This window comes from Pteronotus mesoamericanus, unplaced genomic scaffold (genome assembly GCF_021234165.1).
Source record: "Pteronotus mesoamericanus isolate MK-2021 breed Mesoamerican mustached bat unplaced genomic scaffold, CSHL_Meso_final contig_74, whole genome shotgun sequence".
NCBI lineage: Eukaryota > Metazoa > Chordata > Mammalia > Chiroptera > Mormoopidae > Pteronotus > Pteronotus mesoamericanus.
Genome location: NW_026555247.1, coordinates 9,734,132 through 9,755,959, shown reverse-complemented (window position 1 = coordinate 9,755,959; position 21,828 = coordinate 9,734,132). Strand labels below are relative to the sequence as shown.

The window sequence follows — 21,828 nt, the reverse complement described above, 5'->3', positions numbered from 1 at the left end:
CTATGCAAGGGCCCATGGCATTCACTGCCCTACCTGAAATTTTCTGCTCCCCGATCTTGGGCTCCTTCTTGTCATTCAGATCTCAGCTCAAGCAGCTTCTGCACAGATGGATCTTCCTGACATCTATTCAATGCAGTCTCTTCCCCTCTCCCCTTGCCACTCGCGCTCTATCACATCACTCCGTTTTAGTGTTTGCCTCATACTTATCACCACCAAAATTTTTCTTATTCATTCAATTTGTTTAGTTGGTCATCATCTACCTTTATGCACAAGAATGTAAGTACCATGAGAACAAGATCCTGTCAGAAAGGTTTGTCTGTCTAGCCCCAGCGCCATTAAACAGTACACTATTAGATGCTCAGTAAATACTTCTCAAATGAATGTGCTGCTGAATTAATTCTGCTAGCAGGCGATGATAATAGTGTGGCCATGAAAAAGAAGTGTCTAGTGATATATTCATGGTAGGAATCAACAGTTTGGTGTGAGTAGATGAAAGATGAAGAGAGTCTGATATCTGGATGTGGAAAATGAATGAACAGTCTAATACAAGGATTAACCCAAGAGTCTCCCGGTGGCTGCAGAAAGGTGATACTCTTGGCAGGAATATAAAAGTTGTGATTAAAAGCAGCATTTAATGAGGATACACTATGTGCCAGGCATGAAGTATTTATTCCATTTATTTTTTATGACTCCATTAAGTCAGCATCATTATCTCTATTTTACAGATGGGAAGTTGAGTCAACTATCTCCAAGTTGTTTAGGTCAGTATTCTATTCCAGTGAGTGAAGTTGATTTTGTAGAAAAATACTGATTTAAGGTCAATCAGCAGTTCCAAGTAAAACATTAATAGTGGTAAAAAAAAATCTACTAAGCCTGGTCTTTAGAGTTACCTCCATTCCATTTCACAAGTTGTTGGACTGAAGCATAGAATATATATCTCACAACCTACCTTGGCATACAGGGGTTCTTTTGTAAGTTGGTCTGGGCCCATGTAGACTGCCAGTGTTGTCCTTCTCACTCTGAAATCATGCAGGCCTGGCTGGGAGCTGGAAATAACTTGAGGAAGACACTGAATAGAAAGGTGACTAGATGCAAGTAGGAGATGAGATTAGCAGAGGGGAATGATATCAGTTACCTTGAAGATGATTACCCAAAGGGTAATATAGCACCCTAGAAACTAATCAAAATGCAGTACACAAAAATTTTTTGCTTCCATCTTCCTGGCCACCCATCTGATAATTTACTGCCTAGAACATGGGAACTAGACTTTTCTAAGAATAAGTTCTATACTAGGGTCCCAGAAGAGAGACACTCCTGCTGGTGAGTCTGGAAAGTTATAAGATGCTGCAATTTCACACTCAGGTGTCCCCTTACTTATGACAGGAAATAGATGTTTTCCTCAGTGTTTAAATCCCTGTGAAAATGGCATTGTAGCGCTAGTGTCTCAGTAGCAAAAAGCCAGGGGACCAGGTTCTGCGGTCACTGGGAGTGTACAAAGGTTGAAAGATACAATACCTTCATTTTCCTCCGCTCATCCTTTATCCAGGCACACAACTTACAAGTGCCTACATATGATTATGTTTTTCCAGATTTTCAGACACTGGAAAGCCAAGATATAAAATAAGTTTTCTTGAAAAGTCCAGCGTGGATGAAGTCAAGACATCACCACCCCACAACTACCACATCTGGATATATGTGTTTCTAATGGGAGTGCAGAGGCAGAAGAGAGATACAGGTGCCATGAAGATAAGGAGATTTGTTCCTAGGCTGGCACAGAAGCTGAGAAGACGATCACAATCTCTGTGTGATTTAAGTGCATAGTAAGCCAGCCAAAGTCCAGACAGTGCTAGCTTACATCATGGTTTTCTAAGAGGAAGCACCTAGCACTTCCTTGGCCGTGCTAAAGTGTTGGGGTGGCTCAGTAGAGCATCAGTTCTCATTACCCAACACATGACAGAGGATCCAAAAACCTGAATTTATTTATAAAAAATTGTGTGTTTGTTCTTACATGTTTAAACTTCAGTCACCTTCAAAGGGCTCTCCATTTGATGCAATGCACCTATCAAGACATTTTTTTTCCATTGCTGAAAACAGTTTTTGAATTCATTGATTTTGGTGACTTCTGATGCCTCTCCCATTTTTTTTTTTGTTTCACTTCTTCCACATCGGCAAAATGTTTCCCTTTCAGGACTTTTTTCACCCAGGGAAACAAAGAAAAAGTCTCTGGGGGTGAGATCAAGTGAATAGGGAGGGTGGGACACAGGGGCCATGCCGTTTTTGGCCAAAAACCACCGAACACTCAGCACGGTGTGGACAGGTGTGTTCATAAATCAACGATTGTGAAATAGGCAAATGTATTGAGTCTTCAAAAAAAATTCACTGAAGCTGAATGCAGCCTTTCACTGGTAAACTATACAGATGGATTCTTAGAACACTCATCTAATAGGGGAAAGCCTGTACTACAAGGAGCCTGCCTTCCAGAAGATAATTTTGGTTTTTCATGGGTCCCCCCTCATACATAGCTTAAATTGGAGAAGAGAAGCAATCAAAGGTTGGGTGATGCCCAATGTCCGCTCTAACTACAGTTGACACAGGTACATTCGGCCACCTCAAGGTGGCTCAGTAGGAAGGATAGTATTCACTTGGATCTGATAAAAAGGAAACGCTATTCTAATTACAGATACGGTGGCTCTGAGAGCCCTGTGAGGCAGACATGTGTTATATGTGAGAAACACAAGATTTTGGAGCCAGAAGAGCCTGGATTTTAATCCCGGCTGGAGCAGTTGCCAGTTGTAAGACACATGGCAAGTTTAATGGAAACACGATCATGACCACATGACACAGCTGGGGCGAGGGTCACCTTGCTTGTGCAGTGCCTGGCACTCGAAGCTCTCCATCGCTATCCATCCAAATCCCACTCTCTCCAACCCTTCTCTCCCTACGGCCTTAGTCCAGAGCTGTCCTTTAAACGGGACTGGAGCCCTGGCAGGGGTCAAGACAGGCAAACTTACCTTCCTTGCCAGTTGGTATAAATACACCCCTCCTTGCTCAGAGAGCGTACTCTGAGCCTGGGAATCTCAACAGATGAGTCAGGAGTCGTAGGTAAGGCAAGAAGGTTGTCCCATTGGTCTGAGAACTGGTCTAGAAAGACAAGTTTTTTCTTTTGTTTTCACAGGTGAACAGTGCTCAAATCTATCCACTTACATCTTATTGCAGTATTGGCTATGGGCTAGTTATGGGTGGCCCACAGATAAGAGAGGTCCTAAGAAAATCCCCTGTGGGGAACCTGAGACTTCCTTTCTCCTGCTGTGGACAGTTTTCCCTTGCATGGGAGTAGATAAAATTAATAAGCTCTGATAGTATATCTGAACAAGATACCCGAGATGCGTTTGTTTCTCCCAAGGAGCAGGTTATATAATTGCAGTGCGGAAAGGGAGGGAGGGATGATTATGCCCTGTCTGAAGGATCTTTAGAGAATTATGCGTGCTTGCTTGATGATATCTGTGTCTCTATAAATACATTAGGCAGAATCCTGTCTGTCAGTGTCTTGATATAGGAGAATTGTGGTTGGATATCAACACCAGCCCTGCCAGTGCCCCTCCTGCCCTCCCAGCTGGCATCGCTGTGCCCGGGGCTCAGTAGCTGTGTCCTATGGGTGGGGAAGAAACAGTTTTCCGGGCCTCTGCTGCTATCTCGGGCTTGGGCTGAACCTAAAGAAAGAACTAGAAGGGTCGGACTGCCTCCAGCTCCCTCCCCTTCACCCATTGCACGGCTGCACTTCCCGAGGCTGGACTGCAGGTGGCAGGCGACCCTCTGTGATCCTCCCATATCCAGTAGGAGCTCATGCTATAGCAGCTCTGGGGGATGACGTTGCATCAGGCTAAAGGAGCAAGACCAGGGCCACTGGTACCTGGCCTTGCAGAGAAAGGAGGGACCCAAAGGAGGGACCATGGTCACAGCCACAGGCGCCCTTTAGTAGCCATTTCAGTGACATCTCGAGGAAAGTACAATCATCTTCAGGAGGATCAATCCACTTTGGAAATCCCCAAAGGCTTCAAAATTTAGATTGGTAAAATGATATTCTTTTTTTAAAAAACGGAAGATTTTATCTTAATGCGTTAAGAGATGAGAACTAGCAGATATCCATGTGACCATCCCTTTGCTTAGCTAGAGCCCTTTCACCCTGGCCCCTCATAGGTGACCCACTCTCCTTCCTCTCGCCTCTCTGTTCTCTGCTTTGCTGCGAGTCTCTGTCTTCTTCCGTTGCATTCTTTCTCAGACTGAAATCCCCAAAATAAACTCCTCTCAGCCTGGCCTCAGGATCCCCACGGCAAGACCTGGTGCCAGAGGCCACCTTCTCCTCCTAAGGCAGCACCCAGGTAACCCCTGGCGGCACCAGAGGGCTGAGCCTGACTTTGAGAAGGCAGCCTTGAGTGAAGCTGAGTTGTCAAGTATGCAGGCGGCACACGCCAGAGGCATGTGTGTCTCTCAAAGATGCTGACGAAGGCAAATCTGATCTGGGGCTGGCAGATGCTTAACCATATAAGACAAATGGAATGTGTCCCTACCAGTGTTGCTGCTGCTCTCATAGCTGGCATTGCTGTTTCCAGGGCTCAAGTAGCTCAGGACTAGTAGCAATGGATGGAGAAGAGATAGGCCTTCAGGTGGGACGGGGCTCCCCCCGGCGCCAACGCCCTCCGCCCCACTGTTATCATGACTCAGCTGTGCTCTTGGGCTCTGCTCCTCTTTATGGCTGCTTTTCTTCTTTCTCTCTCTTTACCAATAACTGGCCAAATCTCTTCTTATTCTCCAGTCTGGATTCCCCGCGGAGATGCACTAATGGATTTAGCGAGTTACCACCCCTGCGCCTGGGCGGAGGCTATTCCTCCAGGCCTTCCATTGGTTCCCGCCCGGCCTGTGGCTAAGCTGCTCTCAGCGCAGGTGCCCTCTCCCACCCGAATCAGTGCCCCCATCGCTGCGCACATGAGCAGGGCCCGTTGCTGCGGCCATTTCAATCCGAGGCTGGGAAGGCAGGCATCCTGTATGGCATACCCTCTGTAGAGGGAAAATCAGAGAAGAGAGGCCAGAGAGAGAATGCGTTACCATTTTGGAGAAGCCTACTCTGTGATAGACACTGTATTGAGCATTTTATAACTGCATCTATCTAATTTATTCTCAAAAAGACTCATCTGTCCTTGCCATCAGAGGGCTGAGATTTTAGCACGGCCTTGGGTAAATGAGTCCAAAGAGGAGAACCTGGTTGATCTGACTCAAACTTCAAAGTTTTTTACACTTTGCTAATCCAGCCGCCATGCTCCTGGCCTCACAACAGCCTTCTTCTCTCTTGCACTTTCATTCCACCCTATGGAAGCACCCCAGCTTCCTTCTTCACTGCTGACCCATGTCCCTGACCCTCCCTGGCCCCCTAGTCCACCCCAGTCAGTCCCCAATTTCAGCATCACCTCAGGGACTCATTCTCCTTGCCTGGGTAAACCTCTTGCTTGTTATTCCATACACATAACAACATCTGCTCCCCGCCAAGTGTAAAGAAAAATATCTTTACACTTGGGCATTCCAACCCAGGGGAGCTGGTCCCTCCTCCCCCACCATATTCCTGAAAACAAGAGCAAACACTGCCTAGCAAGAGCTCTGTCTGGAACCAGATGTTAGAGTTGGCGTTGCTCTCCTCCCCTTCTCCTCCAGAACCTTCTCAAACATACACACGATTGTTGTTCATCTTTAAAGCAAGGGGAGGAAAGGCTAGCTGACAAACACTAACTTTTAGAAAACTAAACACCAACTGGGAGATATTAAAGAACCATATTCCAAGTCTGTTAGAAATCTAAAATTCCAGTGAATTATCAAAATTCTAAGAATCAAACATCCATTTATTCTGCTTCTTTCATGCCACATGTAATTGACTGTATTTTGTCATCCTCATCCACGTTTGACATGTGCAGACACAACCTAAAAGAAAAAAATAGTAAGGAGCAAACATTTTTAATGGATTTCACTTTATCAAGTTGCAGGTCCTCATAAAATTTTGAGTTTATTTAAAAAGCAAGGTCTTCTGTTAGTTAAAGCTTTTGGGTTGGAACCAGAGAATTGGACTATGTCCCTAACTTCTCCTAAACTTTACAGAATGACCTTGGGCAAGTTATTACACAAGTCTATCTTAATTTATCTGTAAATTTAAACACAAAAGAATACCTCATTGTTTTCAACAAAACTCAAAAGGAAGATAGAATGATAAATCTGTAAATGCATATTGAGCCCCTTGGGGAGAAGCCTTATCTACTCATGTGTACATTAAGGTTACGTCTGTTTTCAGCTTCTGACGGCCTTGCCAAACCAGAGAACAATGCTATTCTCAATAGAAATTTCCCCTTGATGTTCACATTGTGTTAGAACCCCAGTCCTCATATTTTAAGTTTCTTTGACTTTAAGAAAAAAATAGAGAGGAATTAAATCCAAAATTGAAAGAACTGACAAAATAATCATTTCAATCCTTGCATCCAAGGTGACCATAGAAATTAGCGTATTGGGTCAGCTTGAAACACCTCACTAACAAAACTGTTGTTTTGTGTTTTAAGCATTTTAAACAGTTTGAAGACTGCAGCTGGGAGAGGGCTGGAATTCACTAGGGTCTCTCTTTACCCTACAGCCCCAAATGTTCATTATTCTTTCCTATTACCTATCTTTGTGCTTTTGTTTCTTCTGTTTTCTTCCTGTCTTTGCCTCCACTGCAATTAACTTTTTCTTTCCTGTTTCTCTCAGGTGTCTTCACCCTCCTTTCTTTCATTCATCTTTATCTCTAGTGAGCATTTATCATATACTCTTAACTTTGCTAAGTGTTTTGAGAGAGGAGGGAGAGATGAAAACCCAGAAGTAAACACTACTATTCACCTAGAAAATGCTTTTCACATAGAGATGCTCAATAAATAAATATTTATTTAATAAATTAATAAAAATATCTAATATGTATAGAAAACATATTTTGTGTTAACTAGTCTCTATACACATTTCCTACAATTCAATCCTGCTACAAGGTAGATGCTAGTATTTATCCCCATTTTACAGACAAGGAATCAGAAGATTAGAAAATTAAAAGTTTAGCCAAGTTTACCCAGACAGGAAATGATAGAACAGGGACACAATCCAGGTCCTTAAGACTCAAAAATCCAGGTTTTCAACTACCCTACTCATAACAAGCATATTCTTGGTGCTTTATTTATATCAATTCATTTAATGGGTATTAAACAAGAAACAGATTGCTTTTTATATGATGCAACTGAAAAAAAGCCATAAATGACTAAGACCAAGGTTTGAACCACAGCATTAGCACTAGGTGTGTTAACTTGGGCAAGTTAAGTAAATGCTCTGAGCTCCAAGCCCTACACCTGTAAAATGAACATATCTGTATCTCATCTAACATCAGCTTTCTTACCCTGGCCGGGTGGTTCAGTACGCTGGGACATCATCCCCAAAACCAAAATGTTACAGGTTCGATCTCGGTCAGGGTGTATGGGAGGCAACCAATTGATGTTTCTCTCCCTCTCTATCTCTCTCTCCCTGAGAGGGGGAGAGAGAGAGAGAGAGAGAGAGAGAGAGAGAGAAACAAGTCACAGAGACAGGAAATTTCCCAAGAAACTCTCCCCGACCTCCAAGCCAGGGTTAAGTGCCCTTTTTTTATACTCCCCTAGTGTCACATTCTTTCTGCATCTTATCACCTGCCATGAGTACGGTAATTCTCTGGGGTTTTTTCTCTATCCCCACACCCCCCCTCCCACCGTGACCCCAAGGCTGCCACATAAGAGCAGGACCACGTCTGGCTTGCTAGCTATACTTCTAACATGCAGCCCAGAGCCTGGTACACAGTCAGTACTCAGGAAGCACTTGCTCCATGAATAACTAAAGAAGGAGAGTGGAAGGTGAGGATGGAAAAGGAGATGGGAACATGGCGCTGGCTGTTAGGGCTGAATACTCACACTCTTCCTAATTGTCGTCAGTGTCCCATTGGAAATGCAGCCCTCTCTTAAATAAGCAATCAGCTTCTGAAGCCCTGTGCGAAAGAGGAACAGGAAGAGACACACTGATTTGTATCCCTAGAAAGGACTAGCTTTCAATTATCCTACCCATTCCCATCGTTACATGTGTTAATAGCTAGAAATAACTAAGTTTCCATGATAGTATAAAGGAATGGAACTGGATTCATATCTAGATTCAAAATAAATCACAAAACATACAATATAAAAATAATATTATACAATTAAACCAGAAAAATGTCAAAGCTAAGTGACAGGAAGGGGGAAAAAATCATCATCTATTCAATAGTATCAGCATCAAATTTGCCGCTGATGGCCCAGCATAGTGTGCCCACATCATAGACAGCAGACACAGTCTATAATGTTTCAGACATTCTCCGAAATGCACTAGCAGCAAAATTTGTAGTCAGCATGAAAGACACATAGACAACAATATACATATTTACCATAAGAGCTTTTTCAATTTTATGAAAGCAAGCCAACTGCAAATAAATTGTTCCTGAATGGCGGCCATAATAGCACTTACTATGAGCCAGGAAGTTTTATAAGCATTTTGCTTATATTAACTCCTTTGATCTTTACCACGTTTGAGATAGTCACTACCGTTGTCTCCACTTTTCAGATAAAGTAACCATGTTCCAGCAAAACAAAGAGCCTTATCCACAGTCAGCGCTCTACCCAAGGCAGGCTGTTCTCTAACCCACTCCAGGGCCCTGGCTTTCACTGCAACTGTAAAAAAACATTTGTTCCTATAACTCAGGGTCCAGTCCAGACCAAGCCCTGCAGCTACCAGTTAGTACCCCCTCCCTTTTGGATCCTGAATTTCACAAAACAACTGCTGGGGGGTTCCCACATCTTCCTCCTGCTTCTCCCATAATGACTGGATTGCAGAGGTGCCTGACTTCTCTTGCACAAGGAAGAAGACAAGGTCCTGGCCCCTTAAAGAACTGAGGCCAGAAGAGGAAAAGGTGTTTTGCAGCATGAGCCAGTCATCTACTGTCCCGTTCACAGGCTCCTCTCCCGCTCCCTGTTCCCCGAGGGTTGGAGTCCTCTGGGTGCCCCTCTTATGGCCCCTTTCCTCTGCCAGGTACCCTAAGAACACGAAAGGTCTTTGAGTCCAGAAAATAACCGGGATCATTAATTATTCCTTGTTCTCAAGCTGTGTGCCTTAAACAAATGAATATTTTTGAGGCTCCATTTCTTCATCTGGAAAATGGAAGTGAGGCCCTGGCCAGGTGGTCAGTTGGTTAAAGCATTGTCCTGATACGCCAAGGTTGCAGGTTTGATCTCTGGTCAGAGCACGTAAGAGATTCAACCAATGAGTGCATCAAGAAGTGGAACAACAAACTGATAATCATTCTCTTTCTCATCAATAAATCAACAAATACTAAAAAGAAAAGGAAACGGAAGTGAAGGATTATCCTGGCAAGGGTGGCGGTGGGTGCCGTGGGTCAGGCACAGAGCAAGTACTCAGTAAGTGGCGGATGCTGTGGTCATTTCTGCTGCTCTGTCTAGTGCCTTCAAGGTCCATAAATCCATCTAGCACCCTCACCAGCCAGCAACTTCCAAATCTGTATGCCCGGCTTTGGGGTCCTGATATCGACATGCAGACCTCCATGGGCACCTCAAACTCAAAAGATCTGAACTGAAGATAATGAACACCCACACCTCCTCATACCTTCCTACTGCTAATCTTATTTCCTCTCCCCAGGAAATGGGAGGCCATTGTTTACACATTGTTTTACCACCACTCTTCTGGTCTAATCAATTTCCTAAATCTCCTCAAATAAGTTTCTTCTTTTTCATTTTGAACCCATTGTCTTAGTGCTTCTCCTAAGAATTTCTGATGGCCAGTAACGACCGCCTTCTAAATGATCCCCTTACCCCTGGTTGCGAATCCTCGACACTGCTAGAATGTTCTAAGTCCCTACCTTATTGGAAACTCATTGGTGAAAGCCTCAACTTAAAATCTCATTAACTGATTTTAATTGTCTACACCTCTCAGTCACGGAAAGCCTTTGTTGTGATTGGAAGGACGTTAGGGTGGGGGTGGGGAGAGATGTCACCACATTCCAACAATTGTTTTTATAAAGTGAGTGCTGATGAGCTATGGAGCTGCTATGAGAAGGTCTAACAGACATTCAATAAGGAGCCTCCCTGGGTGTCGTTACCTTGTCCATATCTTGGTCAGAGCTGAAGAAACTGACTCATACTAAATAAACTACCAGGAGACTGAAGTCTCATGTAGGAGCAATGAAACTTTCTTTCAAGCAATTATCTCTCTAGCCCACCTAGTCATTAGAAAGTGGCTTGAGAACACAGCAAAGGGAAAGGATAAATGTGAAGGGTATTTAATCCGGCCCATGGGAAGGCCCATGGGATATCTGGGCCGACAACAGAGCATTAGTATCTGCTTACTGAAACATTCGCCCCACCACGCAAGATGTCTTTCTCACCTAGATGTTATGAGATGAACTTTTTTTTGTTCGCCTGTGCTATCCACAAGCTCAGTGGTTGCCAAATACCTTTATTGCCTGGGGAGCAGCTGAGGAGCACTTTTAAACTGGAGTCAGGTCCCCTGGGCCCAGAGGTCCTGCCCAGGTGCCCCAGTGAGGCTTGGGAGTCCAGCTTGCTGGCAAGGCTCCCGGGGTTCCCGGGCAGGACTGAGTGACTTTGAACCACTCTGATTTGGCCTTCAGGAAAGGTTCCAAGCCCACCACACCTACTTTAGCACCAGCAGCTCTCCATGTGCCTACTTTATTTGCTTTCTCTTCTGCCAAAGATTTGTTTGAATATAGATTTTCCGCACCTTAACAAGAATTGGTAAATTATTTATCTAAGTTAATCTTGACCCTTTGATTAATACTCTTTGTCTTCAACAAGGTCATAAAACAGTTGTTTGGAAGCCCATCGTTACATTATGATCACATTAACTCATTCGTCAAATATTTATTGATCATCTTCTATGTACCTGGCACTGTGCCAAGTACCAGAGATTCAACACAGAACAAGACAAATAAGATCTCTGCAGTCATATTCTAGTGCAGAAGAGGCGGAGTGGAGTAGGAAAAGACAGCATAGGAGTAAATAAAATTATTTCACATTTTGATTAAGTGCTGTGAGGAAAGAAGCAGGGTTCTGTGGGAGCAAATCTCAGAGGGAACATGATTTAGACAAGGTAAACAAGAAATATCTCCTTATAAAGGTGACTTTTTGAGAACTAAAGGATAAAGAGCCAGGCGTTCTGGCTGCTCAGAGCTTAGATGATATCATGAAAAGTGGTCACAGCCCTGGCCAGTGTGGCTCAGTTGCTTGGAGCATTGTCCAATAAACCAAAGGTTGCAGGTTTGATTCCTGGTCAGGGCACATGCCTGGGTTGTGGGTTCGGTCCCTGGTTGGGGCACATATGAGAAGCAACCAATCGATGTTTCTCTTTCACATCAATGTTTCTCTCCTTTTCTCTCTTCCACCCTCCCCCTTTTTCTAAAATAAATAAGCATCTCCTCTGGTGAGGATCTTTTTTAAAATGATCATAGAATTGAAAAACTGGAAGTAACAATGAGCTGGACGGTTAAACAACGGTGGTCAGAGAGGTCGTGGAGGTGACGCAGGCTCTGGAGATGGCAAGGTCTATGTGAAGTAGAAAACAGTTCCATTAAAGGTGAGGCGGTAAGGGAAGTGAGGTGTCAGAGTCACTACACACACTGAAAAGAGTGGAGATGAAGAAGCAAAGTCTGAGCTAGGAGCTAAAGTCTTCAGAGCATAAAATGGAAAAGCCAAAGGTAAAGGCAAATGACATTGTGAGGAGGGGTCAAGGAAGGTTCAGCAGGACATTTAGCCTTCACAGAAGCAGACAGTTTCCCGGAGGAACCATCCTGGAAGCAGCAGTTGGAGCAGAAGGAAGTAGCCTCCTGTCTTCTGGCTTGAGCAACAAGTGGTCCGAGTAAGCAAAGTTTCGTCTACTTGAGAAAGTGGAAGGGAAGCAGAGCCTTGGGGGCCAGCCAGGTTTCATTTAGAGAGAGTCATGGGAAACAAACATTCCAGAAGTCCCTGGAGATTCAAAGGGAATTTGATGACCACAAGCAGAAGGTCCAGAGGGCACAGTGGAAGGCTGATTTTTCATTTGTGTTTGTGTGGCAGGGAGAGAGAACCAATTTGGGCATATTCAGGGGCACACAAATTATTCTCTGGAAAATAATGGAAAATACTAGTACTATTAAAATAATAATACCAGTTATTATTTAGACAAATAGTAGTGGAAGAAATAGCAGAAATACAGTGGCATTTTCATTTCAGACCTGGGCTAAGTACTTCCCTTGCAGTCTACCAATAACTCCACTATCTTTCAAACCTCAAATCAGATTTTATGCTATCTGTGAAAACATTATGAACTACAAGTTGCTGATTAGGGTAAAGAGGGATTCAGAGTTTTGAAGTCACCCTGGCAGTTTCTGAGAAGATCGCAGACAAGTTGTTTTGGAGCTAAAAGTTTTGGCCGCTGTTTTACGGGGTTACACAAGTTGGTGTATGGTGATCAAGGGTTCCTCACATAATCGTGCACTAGAAAGAAGCACCCTCCCCCTTAAAGCTCAGCTAGGAAGGGACCATGATCCCTGGAGGTGGCTGCAATCCACGGTGCATCATTCCTCTGCTCCTGTGCTCAATTTGCTAGAAAATTCCCAGTCACTTTTGAACACCTAAGTCCATTTGTTCCCTTATTTGTTTATTGAACAAATATTCTACAGCAATTTCTATAGGTTATAGACCCTTCTAGATGGTTGAGGATACAAGGTAAATATATATCTGTATCTATCTGTCTACGTATACATATCTCCCCTAGGAAATTTTCCCGTCCAATCCACCTACCTTTAGGCTGGCGGCCCCATGAACAACTCCCACAGCACGTCACTTACTCATTAATTTTTCCAATAACATGCTGAAAGCCCTATATGTGTATCTCCAATCCAGTCTTTTCCTCAATCATTTTATTCAAACCTGAGATCATGTACATCTCAGCTCCCCAAAGGCTACTGAGTCTACCAGAGTAGAAGTCAAAGTCCTTACAACTTCAGTCCCTGCTGGAGGATGCCACCTTGTAAATCCCTCCTTTGATGTTTTTCTTTACCCATTAACTGTGAAAGTTGTAGGAAGGATGTAGTCAGATGAAGAGTAGATGGTAGATGGGTTGACTCATGTCACTGACAAGAGAACTCATTTCTAATTCTACTTTGGATACAATTTTATATGGAAGGACATCAAGTAGACGTTTCTGGATTCTTTAGTCATTCTTCACTTGGAAAAGAGGGAAGGTCTCATACATAAATGAAATTGGATTTCAATTTTAATTTTAATTTTTTTTATTTTTTTAAAAATTTATAAATCATGTTTATTCTATAACAGTTGTCTCAGTTTTTCCCCCTTTACCCCTCTCCACCCATCAACCCCCACCCCCTGCTCCCACAGTCAATTCCCACTGTGTTGTCCATGTCCATGGGTCATTCATACATGTTCCTGTCTAGTCCCTTCCCCTTCTTTCTACCATTGTCCTCTTTCCCCATCCCCTCTGGTCATTTTCAGTCTACTCCATGTTTCCATGCCTGTGGTTTATTTTGTTTGTTAGTTTATTTTGTTGAATAGAGGCCACTTATAGGTGAGATCACATGGTATTCGTCTTTCACCAACCAGCTTATTTCACTTAGCTTAATATTCTCCAGTTCCATCCATGTTGTTGCAAAAGGTAGGAGTTTCATTTCTATCTTTTCTTTCTTTCTTCCTTTCTTTCTTTCTGTCTTTCTTTCTTTCTCTTTCTTTCTTAAATGCAGATTGATTTTATTTATTTTTTAAATGTCAAAGTTAATTATAAAATATTAAAAAATTTAAAACCATTATAAAGTCTCAGCAATTAAACCAACATGACACCAGCACAGAAATAATCAAGTAGATCAATGAAATATAATGAGCATTCTAGAGACAAACGTATATATCTGTCTAACATTGTAATATATGATTAAGTTAATATTTCAAATCAATGGGTAAAATAAAGTTTATTCAACAAATAAGGTACATGGACCACTATTACTTGAAATAAAACAAATATAGAGCCCTATTTCACACATTATACAAGAAATAGTCAGGTGAGTTAAAAATTGATATGCAGAATCTAAGGAGTTTTAGGAGAAAATACAAACTAATATTTTTCTTACCCTGAAGTAAAATATTCAAATCCAGAAGTTATAAAGTAAAATATTGACAATATGACTATATTAAACATTTAAGACTGTTCAGTAATATACATATAAAAAAAGTTAAAAGACAAAGAATAGAAAAGTATTTGCAACACATCTAAAAAAGGGTTAATGGCTTGTTTTGTATTTTCTTTAGGGAAAAAAATTCTACAATCACTTAATAAAAAAAATAAAGAATACCAAAAATTCATTTAAAGTTTTTTAAAAATAATAGAAATAGGCAAGAAATATACAAAAACAGGTTTAGTTTCAACAAATAATAAAGGAACAATTAAAATAACACATCATTGTCACAATCAGATTAATACATATTAAAAAATATTGGTAATATCAGTATTGGCAACTATGAAAGGAACTGGGTATTCACAGACTATTTTTCTTCATCTTAAAGCAGTCCCTTTAGCATATTTTGCAGTGCTGGTTTGGTGGAAAACCAGCCTTCTTTGAGCCTTCTTTTGTCTGGGAAAACTCCTTATTTCACTTTCCATTTTAATTGAGAGCCTTGCTGAGTAGAGCAGTTTTGGTTGCAGGCCTTTCCTTTTCATGACTTGAAATATTTCTTGCCACTCTCTTCTGGCTTGCAGTGTTTCTGTTGAGAAGTCAGCTGCTAGCCATATCGGGGCTCCCTTATATGTTACTACCTCCTTCTCCCTTGCTGCCTTTAGGATTCTCTGTTTGTCTTAGATATTTGCCATTTTAATGATGATGTGTCTTGGAGTGGGCCTCATTCGGTTCCTCTTGAATGGGACCCTCTGTGCTTTCTGGACTTGTGTGACTTTTTCTCTCCTCAAATGAGGGGAGTTTTCCATTATTACTTTTTCAAACACATTCTCTATTCCCTTCCTCATCCTCTTCTCCTTCTTTTATCCCTATTATAAGAATAGTATTACGTTTCAGGTTGTCCTGCATTTCCCTCAATGCCTCTTCATTCTTTTTTAGTCTTTTTTCATTTTCTTGCTCTTTCTGGGAGCTTTTTTCTACCTTGTCCTCCAGCTCGCTGATTTGATCCTATGCTTCATCTAGCCTGCTTTTGATTCCTTCTACTGTATTCTTCATTTCGGAAATGGTATTCTTCATTTCCTCTTGTCTCTTATTGATAGTTTCTATGTCCATTTTCATGGTGATATAGTTTGCATCACCATGAGATAAGTTCCTCATAGTTTCCCTGTAGTTTTTGTAATTCTCTCTGAGCTCACTGAGCTCATTGAGCTTCCTTGGAACCATTGTTTAGAACTCAATATCTGATAGTTTACTTGCCTCTATTTCATTTTGTTTTCTTTCTGGGGATTCCTCCATTCCCTTCGAGTGAGGGGTATTTCTTTGTCTTCTTATTATTTGTGAGACTCTTTTTTATTTTTTATTTTTTGCTTCTGCTTCTTAAGTTGATCTGTCTTGATTTCCTGACTTGTGGTGTGAACTTCTATGGTAGGAGACCACTGTTTTTACTTTCTGGATCTGCCTCTGATGATGTCAGATGTTGTCCCTGTCTGACCTTAGGCAGTCTGTTCAAGACTTCCAGGAATCTACTGTCAGTGGCTGTCTCCTTCAGAAGTTAATCTAGTCACTCTGCACTCAGCAGGCCACCTTAGACTGCTCAGGGTGGGGCAGAGTCCCTCCTGGGGGTGGGGTTGTTGGGTCTCCTCATGTTGCTGCAATATGGGGGATGAGTCAGCACTGGGATCCCACCAGCTACTCTCTCCATTCTCGCCCCAAAGCCTCCATCCCCAGTCTCTCCTCAAGTATCTGCAGACCTTTCTGCGCCCCTTTAGCCAGGGATCTACTATCTGTGGCTGCCACTCTGCACTCAGCAGGTGGCTTAGACAGCACAGGGCAAGGTGGAACCCCACCTGGAGACAGGACTATTGGGTCCTCTGATGGTGCTGCTGCTTACAGGAGTGGTCTGTGCCTGAGCAAGATGGCTACTGCTGCATGAGGGATGAGTCAGCACAGAGATCCCACCAACTATTCTCTCAGTTCTCTCCCCAAAGCTTCCTTCCCCAGTTTCTCCTCAGGTGTCTCTAGGCCACTCTGCCCCGACGTTTGCCAGAGACCAGAGTAAGTGGCTGCAAATAAAAATTTATGCGTTGGCCCTTTAAATGGTTCTTTGCATCTCCAGCCACCTCTCTCTGGCAGAGAGCAGCCCTACCATTTTCACATCTGGTTGTTATCTGTGTACTTTTCAAGCTCTGGTGCTGTAGGCTAGAGATCTCCGCTTTGGGTTTAAACCTCACTTTTCTCAGAGGGATCCAACTGGCCATTTCAATATCCTTCTCGTGCTGCTTCCCTTGGGCGCCCTGCCCCCCTTCTTGAGTCTCTACCACACTCCTTACCAGTTAGATTGTGCTAAAACTGATTCTTCTGTCTCCTAGGTTACAAGGCTCCTCTCTTGCTATTGTTCAGTTGTTTGGTCCAGGTGATTTCTTCACAATTTAGTTGTAATTCCAGGTTGGTCCTGGGAAGAGGTCAGTGTGACTTCTACTCACTCCTCCACCATCTTGATTCCTCCACATAAATAAAATTGTATGATAACATGACTATGGTTTCTAAATTGTGATAAATGCATTTATAAAAAATAAAACATCTTCCAAGGGGGGAAAAAAACTAAAGTGGTTATCAGGATTTTATAATTAGCCTTGCTACAATTTTAAGTTTTAATTTATGACTTTGAACTGTTATTACAGAATGCCTCAAAAACAACAGAAATGCCCATTCATATACAGTTACATTTGTATCTACATCCAGGAAGACTAAGTGCTAGAAAGTAATACTCCTTACCAGCTAAAGGATCATTGACCTACAGAATGTATTACATTCTATTGCCTTACAGGCAAAGCTAAGATCAACATTCAGGGTCCCTTCATATCCATCTTGTGGATACCTTTTTCTTTTTTGGCATTTTGAAAGATTATGTCATTGATAACCATAGATGCAAAGATAGTACAAAAACAATAATGAGCTTACTATGAACATATTGGGTTGGCCAACAAGTTCATCTAATTTTTTTATTGTATGGTGGCTCTAGTAGTGTTTAGCTGTCTTTAACTTCACTTGAAACAATTTTTGTTAGATTGCTGTATCAACATGCATTTAAAAAAACTTATCAAAATTAGTGAATTTTTGTGCAGTCATTTTAATATTGAAGATAGAAGAAAAATATGCAACATTTTCCATGTATTATGTTTTATTACTTCAATAAATGTAAAAACACAACTGAAATGCAAAAGAAAAATTTGTGTAGTGTATGAAGAAGATGCTGTGACTGATCGAGCATGTCAAATCTGGTTTGCAAAGTTTCTTGGTACTACTGACATTTTGGCAAAATAATTCTTTGCTGTGGAGTGTCTTATGCATTAGAAGATGTTTAGCAACACACTTGGACTCTATATACTAGAAGCCAATAGCAGGAGATAGACAACATATTCAAAATATCCAAATCAGTAAAGTTATTCGTGAAAATGAAAAATGTGTCCTTTATTTTACAGGAAAAACTAAATGGACCTTTTGGCCAAGACAATAGATTCAAATAAATAACTGCACTTTATCCCAATAGTGTAATTCAGATAATTTAACATGAGAAAATCTATAAGTGTAAGGCAGCACATTAGCATTAAATGAATAATAACATATAAGTAGCCCAAATATACATAAAATATAATGTAAAGCTTTAGTTCAAAATGATGCATGGATACCATTTTTTATTGTTATGTTTTCTGTGAAGAAGCTTACTACAAAATATATATTTGGTATGCTTTGCTGAATTGTTCTAGTAGCTTATATGAAATGTGCTCTCCCTGGTAGTATTTTAAAACAAATGTGTTAACACTCTTATCAGTATACCCACATTTGTAAATGTGTTTTCAACATTTCTCCTCTATTTTAACAGAATTTCAAGTTCCACATGCTCAAGGATCCCACGGAAAAAAAGGAAAATCTTCTACTTAACTCTGAGAGGTCTACTAGGGTCCTAACAGAGACCAGTCACTCACAAGGAGAGGGTCCACCTTTAGGGAAGGCCACAGAGCCACCAACGATTAAGTTGATTGAAAAACATCAAGGAACTAAGACCCTTTTCAAGAAGTTCAGAGAAATGAGTTGGCCATTGGACATTCGCCCTTTAAACAAAAGTTTAGTCAAAGACAACAAATGGAAGGGGACTGATGCAACCCAAGAGAAACGTAGGTCTTTCCTTCAGGAGTCTTGCAAGAAATATGGTGGAGTGAGTCATCCTCAATCACATCTTTTTCACATGGTATCCAGGATCTATGTGGAAGATAAACACAAAATCTTATATTGTGAAGTACCAAAGGCTGGCTGTTCCAACTGGAAAAGAGTTCTGATGGTATTAAATGGATTGGCTCCCTCGGCATACAACATTTCCCATGATGCTGTTCATTACGGGAAGCACTTGAAAAAGCTAGACAGCTTTGACTTAAAAGGGATATATACTCGTTTGAATACCTACACCAAAGCTGTGTTTGTTCGTGACCCCATGGAAAGATTAGTGTCAGCATTCAGGGACAAATTTGAACACCCCAATAGTTATTACCATCCAGTATTTGGGAAAGCGATTATAAAGAAATATCGGCCAAATGCCTGTGAAAAAGCACTAAATAATGGATCGGGAGTCAAATTCAAAGAGTTTGTCCACTACTTGCTGGATTCCCACCGTCCAGTAGGCATGGACATTCACTGGGAAAAGGTGAGCAAACTCTGCTATCCATGTTTGATCAACTATGATTTTGTTGGGAAATTTGAAACTTTGGAAGAAGATGCTAATTACTTCTTACAGCTGATTGGTGCTCCAAAAGAGCTGAAATTTCCAAACTTTAAGGACAGGCACTCTTCTGATGAAAGAACCAACGCTCAGGTCGTGAGACAATATTTAAAGGATCTGACTAGAACTGAGAGACAATTAATCTATGACTTTTATTACTTGGACTATTTGATGTTTAATTATACAACTCCATTTTTGTAGTTTGCATTCATTTTCTAAAACACTGTATTTACTTCATGATGATGGCCTTGAATCAGCTGACTGTAATTTTCCTCTAATTCTCTGCATGAGAGAAATTTAACTAAATGCAGTTGTCTTGACTTAATGAAGGCTTTTACCAAATAGTATGACACCAATTGGCACAAAGTTATAGGAAAATTACCTAACAGAGACATGTAAACAACTTGAGTTGCTCTAAAGTGTTTGGAAAAGAGCTGCTTTTGTATTATGGATTATATTATAGAAGCAATAACCTAGCCAGCTGCTACATTAGTTCCAACAGCCTCTCACAATGATAGGAAAAGGGATCTAAAATAGCATGAGTGAATGTCTACATCCTAGAATCTGTTGCGTAAAGTGCATGGATATATTTTTAGCAGTCTGTGGCACATTAATCAAATATTGGATAGTTGTTTTACACCCTGGAAATCTTTCTATCAGCCACAATGATAAATCAATTTTGAAATGATATTTTGGACCTGGGCATTTTACTTTAGGTTGGAGGGCATTATGTGACTTATAGTATGAGAATATAGGAGAAAAACCAGATGAGGTTATGGCTTTTTATATTCAACAGCCAATAAAAAATGCACAACATGCTAAGATCAAAGCAACAAAAACAACCTTCCTCTTCCAGAAAAACTTAAGGGAATTGATTCTGTTCTCATTTGAGCCCTCTATGCAGAGACAAATGAACACAACCAATAAAGGTCTTTACTTCTGAAGCAGGCAGTTGAGAAGTTTAAGCCTCATCAGATATGTGCTCCTAATTCTGGTTTAATTGGGCAGAGGCGGGGGATTGTTTCACGACGGAATAACCATCACAAAGTTTTATGAGAATATTATTTGGATCAAAGCATTTAGAGCATATATGTGAAATGTAATTCTAAGAATAGCTTTTGTTTTTGATCTAATTACTCAGTGTGGGAATGACTTCTTAAAAACTAATATACCACTTCAGTGATAGGTTATGTTCTAGAGAATAAACATAGCAGGAGCCCTTAGAAATATTTTAATGGGCTTATGCATAAATAAACTAGGGTGTTTTCTTTTTAAGTTTAAATATTATGTGCTAAAAAAGTCAAATACTATTGCATTCAAATATTAAATCCAAACCTTTGGAAAATAAGACCACGTGTCAGTCCTGTGAAACATTGTCATGCATTTTAGAAATTTTTTCCAATGAGTTCTAAAGTAGAAGGCACATTTGGATGGGAACTTCATTTCAATTAGTCAGCTGTTACCATGAGTAAAGCAAACCACATGTCATTTAAATCTCATTTAAATGCATTTCTTGAACATGTTTCTTTTCCCAAACCATCATTTTTTTGTCAGTAAATATTCAGTAATGTCTCTAAAAGAAAAGTAGGTATTAATATTTGAATATTAACAGACCAAGATATAGTCATATTTATTTCCTTTTGATTTTTATACCATGGCTAAGTATTCATCAACTGCTTCATTCTTTACACACACCTTTCCCAGCAATGTCTCCCAACAAGTGGGGAGAAGCAATGGGCTGCCAGCTAATAAGTATTAAGCCTTCTAAACCAATCTTTTACTAGTTTTCCACCCCATTTCCTCTTGCTTCTAGACCACATTCAAGCTGTGCTCTCTTTTTTTAAGGAGTTATACTCTAGAGGAATCTAAGTTGTGTAATTTAAATTTTGCTATACCAAGTAGAGTGAAATCTTAGTAACTGAGAGACATTGAAATTATCTTTTTTTATGGAGAAAGAGAGAATAGAAAATATGCTAAAAAGCCTGAAATTTTATTCATAAACCACATAAACTAGTTCTTAGATGGGATCTGCTATAAAGGATAGAGGCAGTTTTCTCAAAGTTATTCCTAAATCCTATAAGGAATAAATTAAAAACAAAACAAAAAAAAAAACCTTTCTTTTCATAATGGTGGAAAGAAAAATAATGGAAACAAGGGTCCTGTCTCTCTAATTAACATTTCACATGTACTTGAGAGGATGAATTTGTGTGTGTGTGTGTGTGTGTGTGTGTGAGAGAGAGAGAGAGAGAGACAGAGAGAGAGACAGAGAGAGAGAGAGAAAGAGATTATTTGGCACTGGTGATAGAAGAGTGTGAGGAAAAAAATGATGCACAAAACTATCAATGCTACTCTATATCTTTTGCTCTACACACTCCCTTCCAGGCCCATCCTACCGAGTCTGCATAATCGTGGGTGGTGATTCAGTCATTCTCTTCCTAAACGAACTCTTTGATGCCAGCTCACATCCTGTGTGCCTGTGAGGTCCAGTGACCATGTGTGTTTTTACCAAGGAAGAACACATTTTTTATGTACCTACTCCTCCTTTTAAATGACTTCTTTTCATGTTACAGCCAAAGAAGTCAGTCATCATCCTAGATTCCTTACAATACACCATTCCATTTATCTCTCCTGAATTATTCTGCTCTGCAGACCAGTTCATGACCATCTTTGCCATCTCTGCTCGTGTGCGGACCCCAGGTGTGAGCATCACCGCTCCTTTGGACAGTCACAGTTTTGTAGGTTTACATTCCCAAAGGCAAGTGAC

The 21,828-nt window shown here is 41.0% G+C and overlaps 1 protein-coding gene across 5 annotated transcripts in view; it reads left to right on the top strand.

The window, feature by feature from the left end:
* CHST9 (carbohydrate sulfotransferase 9) overlaps positions 1-20,121 on the top strand; it is a 232,973-nt gene extending 212,852 nt beyond the window's left edge. For 4 of the 5 annotated variants that reach the window (XM_054583487.1, XM_054583486.1, XM_054583488.1 and 1 more), the window contains one exon: positions 18,174-20,121. In XM_054583487.1, coding sequence (XP_054439462.1) covers positions 18,174-19,265 — 1,092 coding nt within the window. In that variant the 3' untranslated portion in view covers positions 19,266-20,121. Of the gene's footprint in view, positions 1-11,944; positions 11,989-18,173 lie in introns of those variants that run through there. The other variant, XM_054583490.1, reaches the window with a different exon arrangement.
* The last annotated feature ends 1,707 nt before the right edge of the window (positions 20,122-21,828 follow it).